Below are 17,913 nucleotides of genomic sequence, written 5' to 3'. Positions count from 1 at the left end.
TTGATTAATTCCAATAATTCGATTTTTAAAACACAGGTAAAATGGCACACAGTGAGCAGCTGCTATGTCATTGAATTAGAACAATTTCAGGTTTAATCAGGTACAGTATCATGTGCCCAAATCACTCAGTTTCCCTTATCTAAATACAAAAATTATAGACACTATACTTTTTTAGTTTCCATTCCACATGAATCCCTTCTAATGTGCAGTATATAATATTATTATTATTATTATTATTATTATTATTATTATTATTATTATTATTATTATTATTTTAAAGAAGTGTAGAAAACTCTTCAGTCTAATCTTCAGTAACAATCTTATTGTTGTTTTAAACCTGTAAATATGTGTGCACCTTTTCTAATTTAGCATTCAACTAAATCCAAAGCTTCACCCCCAAACACAGATTTTAAAGTAGTAATACCAATATGCTTGTGGTTTTGTACTGTTTGTTAGAATTACAAAAGTATATGTCTTTAATTAGTAAAGTAATGTCTCTAACTACCTTTATAGTTTTTAACGTTCTTAACAATTTCAGTAATTTCACTTCCTTCTGTTCCTCTGTATATTTATATGAAATGCAGTCTCAGGATTACTAATTTCCACTGCATGAAACTTTAAGAAAAATTATTATAGCTATTTTTATCCCACTTTTATTTCCTATAAACAATCTTCTTTGTGGACTTCTTTTAATGACATTATTGAGCACTGTCTGTGTGCCCTTTACGTTGTTCTTATTAACCTTTAGCAGTGCTACCAGTGATTTTCATTGCATTCTGACAGCAGAAAGTGACAAAGAGAGGGTTTCGGCAGACTCCCCGGTGCACTTGCTCAGGGTGGTCAAAAGAGTTAAATACCAGGAAATAGTGGTACAGGATTTTTAACTCCAATTTCATGTGTCAAACATATTTTGTAAGCTTTAGGTGGTTCAGGTTTACAGTACTAAAGAATATAGAACTGTAGTCTCATTTCCATTGATACTAATCTATCCTTATTAAAAAATATACTAGAGCTTTGATTTCCATTCTTAATTTATATTGAATACATATTTACATACCAGTGCAAAATAACATTAGGAATGTTCAAGGCACAAATAACAGAGCCTCAACCTTCAATATAACCCTAAATCAACCTAGCAGGGTTTAGCACTTTTAAAAATGAAACAACAAATTATAGACTACACTCTAATCTCTTCTTAGGTAAATACTATTACGATGCAACCCCTACACTTCATGTGATACTTTGGAAAACCCGTAATTATTCTGTGTTATTGATTTTTACATTTGTTTTTTTAACAAATTTACATCTGATTTTATAACAGCTGTAAATGAACGCAGTAAAGCAAAATAGCTCTGTTTTGACCTCACTTTCTGTGTCAAATACTTAATCAAGAGCTGTACGTTTTGTGCCATATAAAGACACCTTTTACAATATGACAATAAATTCCATATTAGCAGGGTGATATGGGTTATATGTAACTAAAATGAACATTGTGCAAGTGAAAACATATTGATCTCTGACATCCAGAAAGGAGTGGAATTTTGTTTCATTTATTCCTTGTGTCCCAAGGTTTACTAAGTCCAGTTGACAAATTCAACTCAAAGACTACAGTGTCATGTTACTTTGTCCTTTGAGTGGTTTATTGAATATTCATGAAGTTTGATTGTGTATATATCTTTCTGGCTTAATGAGATGCCTGCTTTTTTTGATTGTGAAAACACTGTTACTTGTCCTAAGATTAATTTTACCGCTGCAGGCTTGTTGCTGATTGGATTTACAAAAGGTGGTTTGAAGAGTCATCCTACTAATTTTGAAGGAATCACCAGACATCATTGGCGCTTGCAGCTACTTGTAGTGCGCATGGAGAACACTTAATCCTCCAAGTCATGACATCCCTTAGATTACATTGACCCTTATTTATAAAAACAGAAATCAAGCATATTTTTTGTCATCAGGTTTTTGTTAGACAATGACACTGAAATGTGTTTCTTTGTTCAGAATTAATTTTAGTTTGCAGTGCATGCACACAGACAAAGCACTAATATCCACATATACTGCTGGGACATCTCTTTACTTTACGCAGGATGTTTACCATAGTAATTGGTAAGTGACTGAAACTGTCTTTTTTTCTTTTGTATAGGGCTCATGATTTTTAAATCCAGCCTTTCATTTGTAAGGACATTAATGTTGGTTTGTAAAGCAGACCTATTGGAGTTTTTATGATAGGTGGTTTTTCTCTCATTTATAGAGAGAAAAACCCCAGGGCAGAAGATTCAGCAACTCGTAGTTCTTTACTTACAAGTCAGAAGTTTAAATGAAACTGAGTGTTTCACTGTGACAGATTAAGCTAGTGGTGCATGACACTGGTTCTCTGGAGCCTGAGGTTCTGAGGGTTTATGTTCTGTTTCCTCTCTGAGCTGCTTAATTGAACTAATTATCTGCTTAATTTAGCAGTTTCCCAGCCCTTAAGCAGTGAGTAATTTAGAGGTACCTATGAAACAGCCTGGGCAGCCCCTCTTGAGGAGTGTTTATTTTGCACTGGTAGGGACTTAAAATGTTTGAAAAGCAAACTTTCCAAACAGATCCTCCAAAGCTACAAAAACAAATTACACGATATAAGGGGTGATTAAATCAGCAGAAAAATATTTTTAAAAATAGGGAAAACATTTGTTTTTACATCAGTATCAAGAATTGACAGCACCCCCCCCCCCGTACGGTCATCTATACTGACAGAGTAGAGTCACTCTCCCAATCCAAACTAGTAGGCAACAGGCAAGAGATAATGAAAAGGATTGCTCCTGATTCACTGACCTGTTCCACTTTAGCTCCCTTACTCCTCCATGTTCCATTCCAGTCATCTACTCTGATTTTCCCATTTCCATTATTCTTCCTACAGAAGCCTGCATTTTGATGTCGGATAAAACACAATACTCTGCAATTGGTTCTAGAATGTTTGTAGACCTAAGACCATGCAGGCAAGGATTGTCAACTACTGGGCCTCTCATTCCATTCTATTTCATGGCTTCGACACATTTAGCCAGCGAATCAAGTGATCAACCACTAAAGAGCTGCTTGAAACAAAACAACGCGATGGTATAGACTGGAAAATCAGCTAAATCGCTTCACCCAAAGTGAGGCCTTATCAGCAAAGGCCTATGTAAAGACTCCAGACTTTTCCTTTGCAGTCCTTTGTGTTCTTTGTTAGGTTCTACTTTGATTTGTCCTGCACGAAGGGGACAAAAAGGTCTTTGCAAAACCTGAGCAGAAAAAAAAAAGAATGCCCTTCTGTGCGCTGTAGTCTGCTGTTTTAATTAGCATTGTTAATTGCTTCCTTTGACACCCTGGTGGCAGTACTGGCATTTGATTGTATTGATGACACTGACATTCCCAATTTGTCTGCTTGTTAGTTGAAGGCCTACTAAGAACCATCGCATCTAGTACTGTCATTCAGGCATCATTGTGTCCCGTCTGTTTTGACATTTGGCTGCCTGAAAAACAGATACACTGCTTGATTATGCAGATCGTTCAACGAGCTGCGCAGTATTTGTTTCATCTCAATATCACATGTTCTTTACTGCACTTGAGATGCAGCAAAGCAAGTTATTGATTGAACAAGCATTTTAAAAATATTTAAGCCCCTCACGCACCCCAATGTCAAGAACATTCAAAGATTACATTACTTTCAAAGATATTGACAATGTTAACCCATGTGAGCAATTGACAAGGACACAGAAGCAGAACTGAAAATAGGTGTGGCCTTCTTTAACAGAGAGCGATGGATGTTGGAAATGAGCTACATAGTGAACTTGAAGTGAAAGCTCAAGGATTATTAAACTAGTAGTTGGAGAAGGCACTGGGGTTGTCGGAGAAGGTCCTGCTTTTATGTTAGATACTGAAAGAAGAAGTTGTTGGAGGGTGTTAAATGATATAATAGGATAATTTCTGAAAGAACTAGGGTTTATTTAGACTACCACCACCCATCTCAGCCTGGACCAAAGCTGTTCCACACCCGATTCCTGCCAGATCCCACTGTGCACAGGGACATGAAGTACAGCTCACGTTCAGCCATTTCGTTATAAAAAAACTATAGAAATGATCCCTGAAGAAATAAGCTTAGTATAGTATCGTAGTCTAAACACCTGGGTCTAGCTGCCTTAAACACCTGAAGCATTAAAACACTTTACATTTGAATTTAGCTCTTAGGCAAAACAATTCCATAGCATGAATTATTCACTTCAATACATGAAGCTGCTTTGTGCAATAGTCTTGTACCCATAGTAAAAGAGGAAACTAAGAGTAAATATAGCTTGGGGTGTGAATGATTTACTAGTGTGACACAAGGCCTTCAAAATGAGTGGCAGAATACTCCACATTTCAAAGGGATGTTGTTCATTCATGTGATTTGCGTTCGATTTTAGCTCTCTTTGGCTGAATGAACCTGTTTTTTTTCTGATCTTATGAACTTAAGATAAATATACAAATCAATTGCTTCAGATGTTCCCTCATCGTTTAAAGAATTCTGGCCATTGAGGCATAGAATTTCCTCCCACTATTTCGCTCTCAAGCCACCTATCCTTATGAACACAGCTATTCATCAGCTTTGCTTTGTAGTTACCAAAGGGCCTTTGAAAGACTGGTTTGTATGGTAAACTTTGAATTAATTTGAGTCTCGGCGCCTGTTGGGAAGAAGTGCAAACTGCTGTGTTCTGGCTGGAGCATGTAGCCAGTCCAATTTGTACCTGCTGCAAAGCGGCAGAGAGGCAAATAGCAGGAGGATAAACCGTTAATGAGTTTGGAGAAGCAGGGCGCTGCCCAGCGTCCAGTAATTTAGTCCCATTCCCAAGCTGCGCCAAGGGGGTGCGAAGGAATTAGCATGAAAGGAGAGAGTGTCCGCAACAGCAGGAGGCCCTGCTGTGTTTTCTAATGCTTTGCCATCTTTTTAAATTGTAGAGCTGCTGGGGAGGAAAACTGACTTGAAAGCAACATCATTTTTGTTTTTGGGTGGAAGGAACTCTGGGGTACAGCAGCCTTGTAGAGGCTTTGAAAAGGCTGTCTGTCCATTTTCCTTCATACTATGAAGGTTGTTTAATTCTTTGAAAGCTAGAATATGTTGAAAAACACTGGGCAGATTACTTATATGCTTGAGCTTCAACTCAATGATCATCTGCTCCCACATAAATGACCATTAACCTTACCTGTAATTTATTTCAGATAACAACTGGTATTTAAATTATGTAATGTACTGTATGTGAAATTACCTGTCAGTTTGAGCATTTTTTATGCCCACAAACAGATGTTGAAATAAAACACTCTAGTAACAATACTGTTAGCCATCATCAAGATTGTTTTGACGTAAACTTAGCGTAAAGGCATCAGTGAAATTAAAATTAGCTTTATAGAAAATGTGCTGTTGACAGGGTTTTAAACACTTAAAACCAAACATTAGACTAGACCATTTGCAATAAAAGACCAATTACATGAGTATTTGATTGATCATTAAGTCTAACTAAATTATGAAGGCTTTGGACGTTAACCAATATCAATCATTAGTTGTAGTATTCCATGTAAATTTTCTTAGTAATATTTGAAGAAAAAATGTACAGTATATAGAAATTCTTCAAGGAATTTAAAATGAAACAAATACATGTTACAATGGATTTTTATTATGGTAATACATTGCTGTGACATATAAAAGAAAAACATATAATTCTGCTTCAAAATCACTTAGACATTAGCATTATACAGACATTATAACCTAGAGGCTAAAAAGCCTGCCTATAGTGAGGTACTGTACATATTCAGTGGTAGTCTTGTGACCCTTTAATAGATTATATTTCTAATTTCTAAACTTAGATTAGATTTACCATGTCTAATTTATAGCTGTTTACACTACATGTTTTTTATGTTTTATCTTGTCCACCTCCCTTCCAACAACAAAGGCTCTGCTTCAAAGGTAGAATGGGTATATTCTTTCAAACTCACCAGTTTTTTAGAAATGTAACTTATGAGAAGCCTTGACTAAAGAATCCTGTTGGAAATTCAATTTTGTGCCCAAACATACAATACAAAACAAATAAATTGGTGTTACTTTGCAGAATTTCTTTTAAAAAAAAACGAACATCAATAAAAACAGCTGTGGTTCTGTCAGAAGAGGCATGGCTTTGAGACATATATTACTTGGGACACAAAGGTGGATCTTGGCTTCAGAATGCAGTATATCTCAAAGAAGTCTTATGAAGGCATACAGTATGACATTTTGATTTATATACCAACATAAAAAATAACAACAAAGGCCATGTCTATTCTCAGCACTTCTCAGAGGATTGTCTAGAAGCTGAAGCAACAAATTGAAGTACATTTAAAAAATATAATATAGGCAAAATCAAGTTCTGGATATGTTGGAATGTTACACTGTCATAAATAACATACTTTTAAATGTTTCACATAATTTTGCACATGTAAGTGATCTCCAGTATTGTCTTAATCCAACTATTAAATTTGTTTTCACAGCAGTGAAACTTTTTTAAATAATGAACAACTGTATGACTCAGTGCTGAATACAGAAAAAAAAACACATACAACACATACAACCCTATGTGCTGATAGATAAATTTCTAGCTAATTAAAACACACAGTCACAAACTATATATCATAAGAAGCAACACCAGTTCCCCTTTAAAATGATATATTTCAAATTCAAATCTGTCCATGCACAATATAATACTGCAAAAGCAAAACTTTGCCGTATCACAAAATCACAAAAACCCACACATCACAAAATCACAAAAAATCCCAAGTAATAAGCACAGAAAATACTGCATGGGTAACTATAACAAATTTGAAAGGAGCACTTTTTTTTTAGCTGATCATTTAGAGATTTGGGAGGTTTATAGGTGTTCTGAACAAATGCCAAAATGTTATCTGCTTCCCTTTGTTTGTCTCTCTGTCAATCAAGTGAAGATTACATCTAGCCTTTATCTGATAGGATCTTAAAGTCTTGAAAGGTTATTTTCACAAACTAAACAGTCTCTGTAGTTTATTAGAATAAGAATAAGAATGAGAATAAGAATAAGAATACGGAAAAGGAAAAGGAAAAGGAAATGGAAAAGGAAAAGGAAAAGGAAAAAGAAAATATCCAAAGTTGTAGACATATTGCTACAACTATTGCCTGGAAAGAAAATTTGCATACTACATCTGCTACAACTTGAAAAAAAATAGAAAAAAAAAGTCTGTTTCTATTTTTTGTTTTAGTTTTGGATATTTCTTACTAGTGTGTGTACTGAGTGAGACATATACTTTACAAAATCTGATGGATCAGACTTGATACCCAAGGGGTTATCTTGAACTCAAGGCCTCAACCAGGCCTACTGGTGGTTCTGTCTAAACTTTCCAAGATCATGCAAGATGCTTAAAGGCGCATTCTTCCAGACAGAACTTGGAGAGCTGTCTATGGAGAGCTGAGGGGTTTAAAGTAGTGGAAGAGGTTAAAACTCCAAAATGTGTAATGATATTAACTGAGCTAACTGTCACGGACGTCCAAGGGGACTAACCGTGGAGAGGAGGTGAGCGGAAAAAGACCCATATGCGGAATGGGAAAAGGCCCGGGCTCAGCAGTTCAGGAGTCAGGTAGAAACCAAAGCCCTCAGGCAGCGGACGTGGGGCGACCTGGATGGTTAGGCGGGTTTCAGGACATCCGAACATCAATGCTGAGCGAGGCCGGAGTGCAAGACCCAGAAATATATAGCCCCAGGGAAAGAGAGAGACCGGAAGGACAGCAAGGCAGGAAACTAGGGACAGGACAGAGTAGGAGCGTCCTCTGGCTGCAGAGAGCGTGACAGTAACGCATAGTGTTGCTAGTGAACAGCCAATATGTTTGTGGCTGGTCTGTCATCCCTAACCTTTTGTTTTCTATGTGTGTCTTAACGTAGGGTGAGGGGATGGGAGAACGATGTTTTGTTATTTGTTTTTTTTTTTGGATGGAGGAAAAACATACTGTGCCATCGTTCTTGTATTGGTCTTGTGTTTTGGAAAATTCCAAACGCCCTGGCCTTCAGCTCGTGTTCTGGCAGGAGTTCCTTTCCTGCAGGGCTTCTGCAATTCCAACTGTTTTCCATTTGACATGCAGCCACCAACCAGACAGTTTTCTGGTGCTTCTTGCAGCTGGGCTGCAGATGAAGTCTTATCCTTCCGAACTCTCCGTTCATCACTGCCTTCCAGTAATAGATATGATATTGTGACATCACAAGCAGAGAAGCCATCTGCTCTCCTCGGGAGCTCAGCTATTTTTGTCCTGTACCAGGCATCAGGGCAGTGCTGCTCAGAGCATGCGTGTTAAGAGATGAAGAGGCTGTCATGGCTAAACTTTCCAGCACTGAAAGCAAGAGGCCCTTGAGAAGTGTTTTGGGATGTTTTACAACATTCAAAAGAACAGATTTAATTGTTTTTTTTTGCCAAAGGGAAAGATTTGCTTCTCTGTCTCCTGAAAGTAAATGTAAAACTTCTAATGTGCTAATCTAGGAAGAGACGACACCCGTTTTTGAGACTTCACTATACCAGTTTCTGCCTTCTCTCAAGCTGCTTTGCTAGCCTCTACAGAAAGTAACACTCCTGGGATTATTACGTAATACTAACCCCAGTCCCACCTAGGATTCAAGGAATCAAACACAAAACCCAAATTAAACATTGCGAAAACAAGTATGGTACCTTCATTAATCAATCTTGACTTCCAAAATGCCATTTCATCTACTGGCACAGACACACATTGGTGTGTGCCAATATGGATCCATTCAGGCAACAGGTTAGCATATACAGTAGTTGAGATTCTCCTGTTACAGCAGTGTGGCTTATAGTACATCACAATATCTTACTTCTTCATCTACTCTTGGTGTAAGATATATGTATACATACATGTACACTATATAACAATAATTATACCACCTACAATCAGATGTATTGTGTAATATATATATATATATCAAATATATAGTACAGGTATTTAAAATCTATATAGGTATAGTAAATATGTTTATTCTGTGCTCCTGACATTCGAGATCAGAGAAGATTTTAGCTCAGCTCTTTTTAAGTCTCCAGTAAGTAACTTTCCCTCACGCTGAAGGAAGAGTCTGCAGTAATCAGGGCACGTCTACAGGTCTGGCTGAACATTAACTTCCTAGAGTAATCTGGCACCAGAGGACAGCGAGATGCAGCTGGATGGGAGAGGGAAGTGATTCTCCTGCCGGGACCTGAGGTGCTGCAGCATCAGACAGATGGGCTGTAAATACGGCAGATGAAAGCCGAAAAGTAAGGGGCCCGACAGCCTGCTGACTGACGAATGGTGGCCCATGGAGACAGGACGTTTCCAGGCCAAGGTGACTGGCAAAACACACACTGAACAGCTGAAGCAGTGTGGGCAGAGAGGGCGATGAGATGCGTCATGTCTATCCAGACTCTGCATGATGGGTGAGACCATGCCTTGCTAATTTTTATATCAGTTTTGGTCTGCTGTGGTTTCTCTCGTGGGGAGGAGGCCAGCATATGATTCGCTCCCCTTACGGGAGTGTGGTCACTAAGGTAAAAATGATTGATCACGCCTCATATGCAGTTCTAACCTCACCAGATTCTGCCTGCCTAGGTATGTCGTCAGACTGGATAAGAGACTTTCACCCTAGATGGAATTTCTGTTTCTGAGACATTTTGACTCATCACACAAAACAAATTAATGAAAAAAAAATGAGAAAACTGAATTATCCGTCCTTTATCTGTACTCTTTACCTCTGCTGCATCGCTTGTGAAATTCAATTACAGTGTTCCAGTTGGGCAAATTTTGCTCTGGCATGAGTCAGAATGGACAATGGAAAAGAACGCCACATTGGTCATGTGTATCATCTTATCATCTGAATTACCACTAAGAAAGTCTGAAGTTTAGATTAATATACTTTGCAAAGCTTATCTCTTATGGAAACGCTTCTCTACTTATGTGAATGCCTATATGAATTTCATACGTTTTGCGGTTCACCGAATGAGTAAGGCCAATGAACCCTGGCAAAGATGTAAACTGTAAAGCCAGTCCTAGAATATTACTATAGAGTAGTGTTGTTGGTGTAGGAATCTTTGCCTTGTTTGAGGTAGTGGGCTCAGCTTTGGTCTCCATGCTGTAAGGAAAATGCTGCTAATCTAGAGGAAAAGCAGGTAACCAACTAAACTAAACTCTGGGCTGAAGGGAAGTCTGAAAATCTTGACATACACTGAACAAACAAATCTAGGGATCCTTTTGAAGATCAGCAACAACACAAGAACATGCAGAAATCCAGTTTAGGGTCATTTAAGACAGAAAACAAGAGCACCTACAGTATTGTGGGAGTCTAGAAGCAGCATTTAAGTCATGTGGTTGAAGCTGAAATTATCCTTTAAGAAAAGGATAGTTAGAATTCTTAGGATATTAAACTAATAGCACCCAAACAAGCAGAATGGGCCAAAAGGACTCCCTGTTTTAGAAACATTTTATTGTTCTTAAGTAATTTCACAAATTGAACCTATGCAAAGACTAGCAAAATCCTGGCAAAATCCAAACAGGCCGGTCTGAGGCATGAGAACGTAAAGAAGGTCATGAGAATATAGGTGGTTGTTACAAAAATGCTATTTTTGTCTGTGATATCAGTGGTACCTTAATATCCTGCCAATTTAAAAACAAATGTTTGAAATTCCTGAAGATTTAGTTTAGAGTTCCAAAAACTGCTTCATATTGGTTCTTGAGTTAGGTATACTGTATAAGAGAGGATAGCGTGAAATCATATCTAGGAATTTGGGTTGTGAGATCATCTATCACGTCACTAGGGTTACATGGTTTAGCATAGCACTTACCCCTATGACTCCTTAACATCCAGGTGTGAAGAGTGGTTTCCAGGATTTATTGGCAAACTGGCAAACAATGGTTTTATCCTATCAAGAAGATCCAAAAGGAATTTTGGACTCTTAGGCTCCAGAAATTAGGATAAGATCTTGTCTTATAATCTACATATAGTAGGTTACTGTAAAAAGCTAAATTACACATACATTGGATATAAAAAGTCTACACACCCTTATTGAAATTGTAGGTTTTTGTGATGTAAAGCCAGAAATCAAGATAAATCATGTCAGGCATTTTTCCATCTTTAATGTGAATAAGTCTCTATCAACTTTGCACACCTGGACTTTGCCATTTTATCACACTCTTCCTTGCAAAAAAGTTCAGATTGCCAGGGGATCTCCTGTGCACAGCCCTCTTTAGATCATTCCATAGGTTCTCTATGAGATTGAGGTCTGGGCTCTGACTGGTCCATTCCAAGACTTTGATCTTTTTCTGAAGCCATTCCTTGGTTGACTTGGATGTGTGCTTTGTGTCATTACCATGTTAGAAGGTGAAATTCCTGTTCATCTTCAGCTTGCTGACAGAGGCCAGCAGGTTTTGTGCCAAAATATAGAGCTAGTCATTATCCCATCTAAATTGACCAGAGCTCCTGTCCCAGCTGAAGAAAAGCAGCCCCAAAGCATGATGTTCCACCACCATGCTTCCCAGTAGGTACTGTATGTGTTCCTTGGATGATGAGCTGTTGGATGTTCTTTTTTGTGAGAAATGGCTTCTGTCTTGCCACCCTACCCCATAGCCCAGAATTATGCAGAGTACGGGAGATTGTTGTCACATGCAAGGAGTGACCAATACCTGCCAGAAATTCCCGCAGCTCCTTTAATGTTGCTGTTGGCATCTTAGTAGCCTCCCTGATAAGTTTTCTCCTTGTCCTGTCATCAATGTTGGAGGGTTTTCCTGATCTTGTCAATGTCCCTGTGGTGCCATATTTTCTCCACTTATTGATGATAGTCTTCACAGGGCTCCATGGTACATCCAATGCCTTTGATATTCTTTTGTAACCCTCTCATGATCGGTACCTTTCAACAGTAAGATCCCGTAGATGTTTTGTCAGCTCCTTGCGAACCATGACTATCCCAGTAGGATGCAACCACAAAAGTTTCAAGGAAATCCTACAGGAACAGCTGATTTTTATTTGAGGTTAATCAGAATCACTTTCATTGATGGCAGGTGTATGCTACTTACCTTTGGACATGATTTGGAATGTGATTGGTTAACTCTGAACACCACTACAGCCCCCATTATAAAAGGGTGTGCACACTTATGCAACCAGGGTGTTGTGGGTTTTTTAATTTCAATTATTTTTCCTAATAACTATCTCTTTGTTTTTCTCTTGAAATTTGTGGGTTGCAAGGTCACACTAAAGATGGAAAATTTGTCTGACATGATTTATCTTGATTTCTGGCTTTACATCACAGAAACCTGCAATTTCAATATGGGTGTGTAGACGTTTTATATCCACTGTATGAACAATCACTTTGTACAAAAGTGGAAAGAAGCTTAATGTTATGCAGAATGGTATTATTTCGCCCATTTTAATATTGTTTTGAATTTGCATTATTTTTAATTTTAGCACACCTGTGTTGTGATTGTACTTTTTGACAGATTAATTTCTCTTTCATCCATTTTCAGTTTAATCTCAGTCATTTCCACATTTGCAGATGCTTAGGTGTGACGTAGGTCGCACTCAGCTTGGCGGATCGCAGCGCTGCCTCCCAGCTCTTGGGTCCTGGGTATAATCCCAGGCTGCAGTGGAGTGTTATCAGTCAGTCCTCTGGTCCATATCTACGTGGAGTTGAGCCAGGTGTTCTTGTTTCCTCCCATCTTTGAAACAATTGCTAGCTAGGTTATTCAGTATCTCTAAATTGTGTGTGTGCACCCTGCAATGAACTGGTGACCTGTGCAGTGTGTAGTCCTGCTCGTGTTCTATACTCTAGTTCTGTGAATAATGGAGTTTCTGATACTGGATGGATGTGAAACAGAATGAATGTACTCACTTTGATTTTTATTCCAGCTTGAGGTGGATGCACCGGATAGACCTCCTGATGCCTTAAATACGCTGAAATGGGAACATACTGTAGCTCCCATACACACCACACAAGCATTTACATTATGGTCATTTTGTAGAATTTAAACAAGTGATATCCAGGACCTCATCTGCCAAACACAGCTTTCTATGATCTCAGAGGCCTCTAAAGAAATGAAATCCCACAATGTATTTTGACTCAAGGCTTCAAAGAACTAATGTTTACCATTTCTCAAATGCCTCCTGAAATGAGAAGAAAGTCCTCCCATTGCCCTGTGCTTGGCCCTGGTGTGTTGAAGGCCATGAGAAATGCAGTTTGGTTCTGAAGCACCTAGCAGCCCCGGGTTTTATGATAGACTGTCTAAAGTTATTGATGTGCTCAGTAATACGGTAGAGGGAGAGGATGTTATGAATTTAAATAAAGCCCAGGCTGTATGTAATTGTCAGTATTAGATGCTTTCCACCTCTGTATTTTTGGCTGACTTCACTAGAATGCAGTTGATTTACCAAGTCTTAATGCAGAATGCAATGGGCTGTCCATGGTTATTTATCCTCTCTATTTCTGGACTGAGGACTTGCCTGTTATTTACTGCAAATGGTTGCAATGGTTCTGGAGGAAAAAAAAAAACAAGAGAGATAGGATTTTTTAATTTATTTTTTTCAATTAAAGAAAAAGGCTCAGTCTTCAAGATTTAGAAGCTCTAGGAGACAGTGTCTCATAAGTCCAGTGGGACTGCTGGCCTGTGAAATCTGAAAGACAGCTGAGGTGGAAGTAAGCCGCCTTTTAATCAATGTTAAAAAAGCCCCTTTCCAATTAGCATTGGTTCTTATTTCCAAGCAGGGTCACAGATTCATTTTCCTAAAAGGATAAAACAGTTGCAAATGGCATGTTATTGTTTAAGTCCAATCAGCTGGTATACCTTTCTTTTAATGTGTGAATGAAAATAAAATTGACGCAGACAGTATGATCACAAAACACATTTTTCAAACAGTTTAGACAAAAGAGAGAAAATACTATTTCACAACCATATACAGCATTTTAAAAAAACTTTTTAGTTCAGTTTCAAATTTAAATGATCTTTAGATGGAACGCTACCATTGCAATTTCAGAAACAATGAAAAGGTTTTATACAGGATAGCTTTTAGATGCACATTTGAAGTATGAAGGATATTATTTTGATGTGAAAATGTAAACGTACTGGAAAAACTGGATCCCTGGATAAAAACAAGGTGATGAAATGTTAGTACAAAAACATTTGAGAAAACATGTCACTTACTGTATTTGAGGAGGGAATGTGCACAAGATTCGGGACTGTGGTAATGTTTCTTTTCAATGTAACTTCAGAGATAGCACATAATGAATCTACTTACAGTAGATTCCCTCAGACAGGAAGTGAAAGGGCTTTTTCCCTTAACCTGCGTCGCTCAGACATGAAGCTGGGCAGGAATGTAGCACGTACCTTCCTCGATTACTACAGACTCAACAACCTAACAGAAGACAAGCCAGCATGTCACAGCTACAGGTACAGAAATGATTCTTGTGTTATGGGAAACGCCCTCTACACACTCTGTATGCTAAAGCATAAGTAGAAGACATACAGTAGCGCAAATGCTGTGTGGGAAATATAATCTTTGCTTAAATGCAATCTTTTCATTCAATGGAGTGGTGGCAAAGAGCAATAGCAAGTAATCCTACAGTGCCTCTTATAATTGTTTAGTGTAGTTAATTAAGGTAAAGAAGGAATAAGGTGGTACAAAGAGCAGCTTTTTTTGCAGAAATTAAAAATTTGCTCTTCTTTGATGTAATCCAGCTCTGTCATATTCTTCTTTACAGCGGCTCAGATCTTTCGTCCAATGCAAGACTGGGAAACAGCCATAGAAGTGGGAGGAATCGTGAGGGAGAGACACTAGACAGAAGACGTCATGGACTTCGAGGAGACTCTTAGGCGAGGTTTCGGCTCCCAGCAGAAACCTTGTTGTTTTGCCCAGAATCAATCTAGACTAGACAAGCAAGAGGTGATCCACCAAGCTTGTTGGAAAACAAAGCTCTCACGCATCTGGAAGAAAAAGCTACATCATACAGTGCTGGCAAGATAGTGTATAGAAGTGGTCTCCATCCCTGGTCCAGTTATTCTTTTAGGTTACCCTACAATATATCCCATGTTTGTAAAGATTAAAAACACTTTTTATGTTTAAGCAATTAATCATTTAAGCAAGTAATGTTTCAGTGAAGGGAACACTGGTCCTGGAGCGCTGAACGATATTCCGATTTTTGTTACAAACCATCTCTACATAACTTAATTGATTATACCACCAGTTTAATTGATCATAGTTAAATTGTTTTAGGCCTTTAGGCTTTTAGGGGGAAGGGCCTGTAAAATGTTCTGGACTAAGGTTCTCCAGGATGGACCAGGAGTGGAAATCTCAGACACCTCCAAGAATACAGTATAGTGAAAATATGACCAAATTCTAACTGATGAGCAAATTTGTTCTTTTTTTTATCAAATTACTTTTATTTTCTGCAGTCTTGGATCAGCCTGGAGTGTATGATGTAGAACCTCAGAAACATCTACTAGTCCACACTTTGTTTTAATATGGAACTCTGAAGTTCTGTACTCTGTACTTCATTTAACCTTTGATTTTGCCTTTGTCAGAAATCATATAACTCGACTACATGTTTTCCTTTTGTGTTTACAGGTAAAGTCTTATGAATAGGTGTTATTGAACATTTTTTTTTCTTTCAAGAGAGCCATATAAAACGGGCCCCATCAATGCGTAAAAACAGCAAGTTTACACAGTTCCTATGAGGTCCATTTGACTCCTTTTGGTCAACTTATGGGGCATAAAAATCTTTTTGCCTTCTAGCATATGGCAATAAATGCTTTTGTGCCATTGTGTAAGATATGAAACATAGGGTTTTCCTTCCACCAAATGTGTCAGGGAAAAGAAACAGCCTAGGCTATCAGTCATAAGCAGCGTGAGGAACAATGTATTTTTCAAACAAGTCATTTGGAATAACGGAGGCAATCAGTCAGAAACAACATAAACAAATGACTTTCGCTTTACATGGCAGGCACCGAGATATACAGTGCTAATAAAAATGAACAAGGACATCCGTTCACTGATCCTTCAATGGATATTTGTGTCAAAAATATCTCATCTTATTTGCAGTGGGATATGAAAATTTAGATGAGTTGAACAGCAGTGCTGCACGATTTCTATGTTTTTGCTAAATACTATGTCAATGGCCGGGCCTGATTTTTACCTGTCATTCATTTCTCTTTGAATAAAAAAGTGTCTGCATTCTCCAGTCTGGATTCTTCATTCTTCAGTTTGCCTTTTAATTCCTGCATAACTTCCCATGTATACTTGTGCTTGAGTGTTTAAAGATCTCACTTAAAACAAAGCAGCTTTAGGTTCCACTCATGTTCAGTTTTTAAAGACACAAGCAGAATCTAATCCCATGATGAAAAGTAAAGGGAGAGAGTTCAATTCACTGTGTTTTGGCTGTGCAGTCTCCCTGAGAGAGAGGGTAGAAATAAAGGGAAGAGATGTGACATGTAGAAAAGAAAAGACCTTTTTACTTTTGAGCATGGGATTACCCTTAGCTTGTAAAATTAGAATAGTTTATTAGAATAGAGGCACATCTCAGCACAAATGGTGGTGGATACATTTAACAGGACCTGTTAAAAAATGTCTTGATGAGACATTAACAGCCCATAAGCTTGCAACACCCAAACATTCAATATGAGTCGAATGGATTGTTTTTAAATTGTTTGGGTGTTCTTGAAGCGACACTTTTCCTTGTCCCACTGCCTCATCAATGTAGCAGCATACCCTCTACAATTCTCTACCTCTGGCTGCGGATACAGTACGTGGCATAGCATTGTCATCAACAGGCCAATGGTGGCAGGAATGACAATCCATTTCATATTGTAGCAATTGTACCCAGCAGCATCTCTGTGGCAGGATGTTTCTGAGGGGGAAGGGAAACAGTTGAATATGTTCCAATCGGTTAATTCTGTCTCCCCCCTTAAGTGCAGGTGCCCCTCTTATTCAAAATAACAGGGAGGGCAGAGAAGTGGGAGACTGGTGGATAATAATATATTTATCACCTCCCTACTACCATTTCAGTCAGTGAACTATTCACCCATATAATTCCCAATCGGCTTATCAGTGAGAAAAAATATACAAGCATGTAAAATTCAGTCTAACAGTGAAATGCAGCAGCTCACTCTTCCTGGAGAGTTCACATGCTAGGACTTTAACAAAGCAAGATGAGCCGGCAAGAAACGTAAGTTGATGTATTCAGTCTCCTCCCTGCTGTGCCAGTGTTTTAACCTATATCAAGCCTGATTATTTTCTAGTGCTTGCTTCACTAGACTAGACACATTACATCCTAATTATGTATACACTACAAAGTATGCCTGAAGACATATACATTCTTAATATCTTTTTCTTCTTCTAAACAAAGCAAACCTCTTCTACATCAGTTTTGGTGTCTATTAGTAATGCATCAGTTTTTCAACAGACCTTAGCAATCTTTGGTACCCAAGAGTCTAGTTAGTTTTACAGAAAGCAGCAATTCTGTTCTCAGCTCTACCGAAAAAAGCATGACACTGTGCTCTGTTCATAACCAAAATAAAAAAGAGCTGATGTGTTTATTGAATATCCAGACTCACAAAGGATAAACACCACAATGTTACAAAAACATGAATTGAAGCAAAAATGTTTTTTTCTTACAGTATATTAGTGGAATTTGTCTATTCACACAGGCATGTGTGGCAAGTTCATTATACTCCAATTAAGTTAGTACACTTTGCACAGATTAATTCACATTACAATTAATGTCTTGTAGCAAGAAGCGAGGGTAATTGAGTGATTAGCAAATGTGAACAGCAGAAATAGCCCTCCCCTTTGCAAAGGAGAGGGAAAGAAGAAAATTAAAAAGGAATGGATGCTTTAAATTTTTTATTAACATAAA

The 17,913-nt window shown here is 38.1% G+C and overlaps 1 protein-coding gene across 1 annotated transcript in view; it reads left to right on the top strand.

Moving 5' to 3' along the window:
* LOC102689203 (cytosolic carboxypeptidase 6-like) overlaps positions 1-16,235 on the top strand; it is a 511,816-nt gene extending 495,581 nt beyond the window's left edge. The window contains exons 12-13 of the mRNA XM_006635243.3: positions 14,359-14,452; positions 14,764-16,235. Coding sequence (XP_006635306.2) covers positions 14,359-14,452; positions 14,764-14,875 — 206 coding nt within the window. The 3' untranslated portion in view covers positions 14,876-16,235. The remainder of the gene's footprint in view (positions 1-14,358; positions 14,453-14,763) is intronic.
* The last annotated feature ends 1,678 nt before the right edge of the window (positions 16,236-17,913 follow it).

This window comes from Lepisosteus oculatus, chromosome 9 (assembly GCF_040954835.1).
Source record: "Lepisosteus oculatus isolate fLepOcu1 chromosome 9, fLepOcu1.hap2, whole genome shotgun sequence".
Lineage (NCBI taxonomy): Eukaryota > Metazoa > Chordata > Actinopteri > Semionotiformes > Lepisosteidae > Lepisosteus > Lepisosteus oculatus.
The sequence above is the reverse complement of the archived record's forward strand: the minus strand, read 5'-3'. Positions and strand labels throughout refer to the sequence as shown.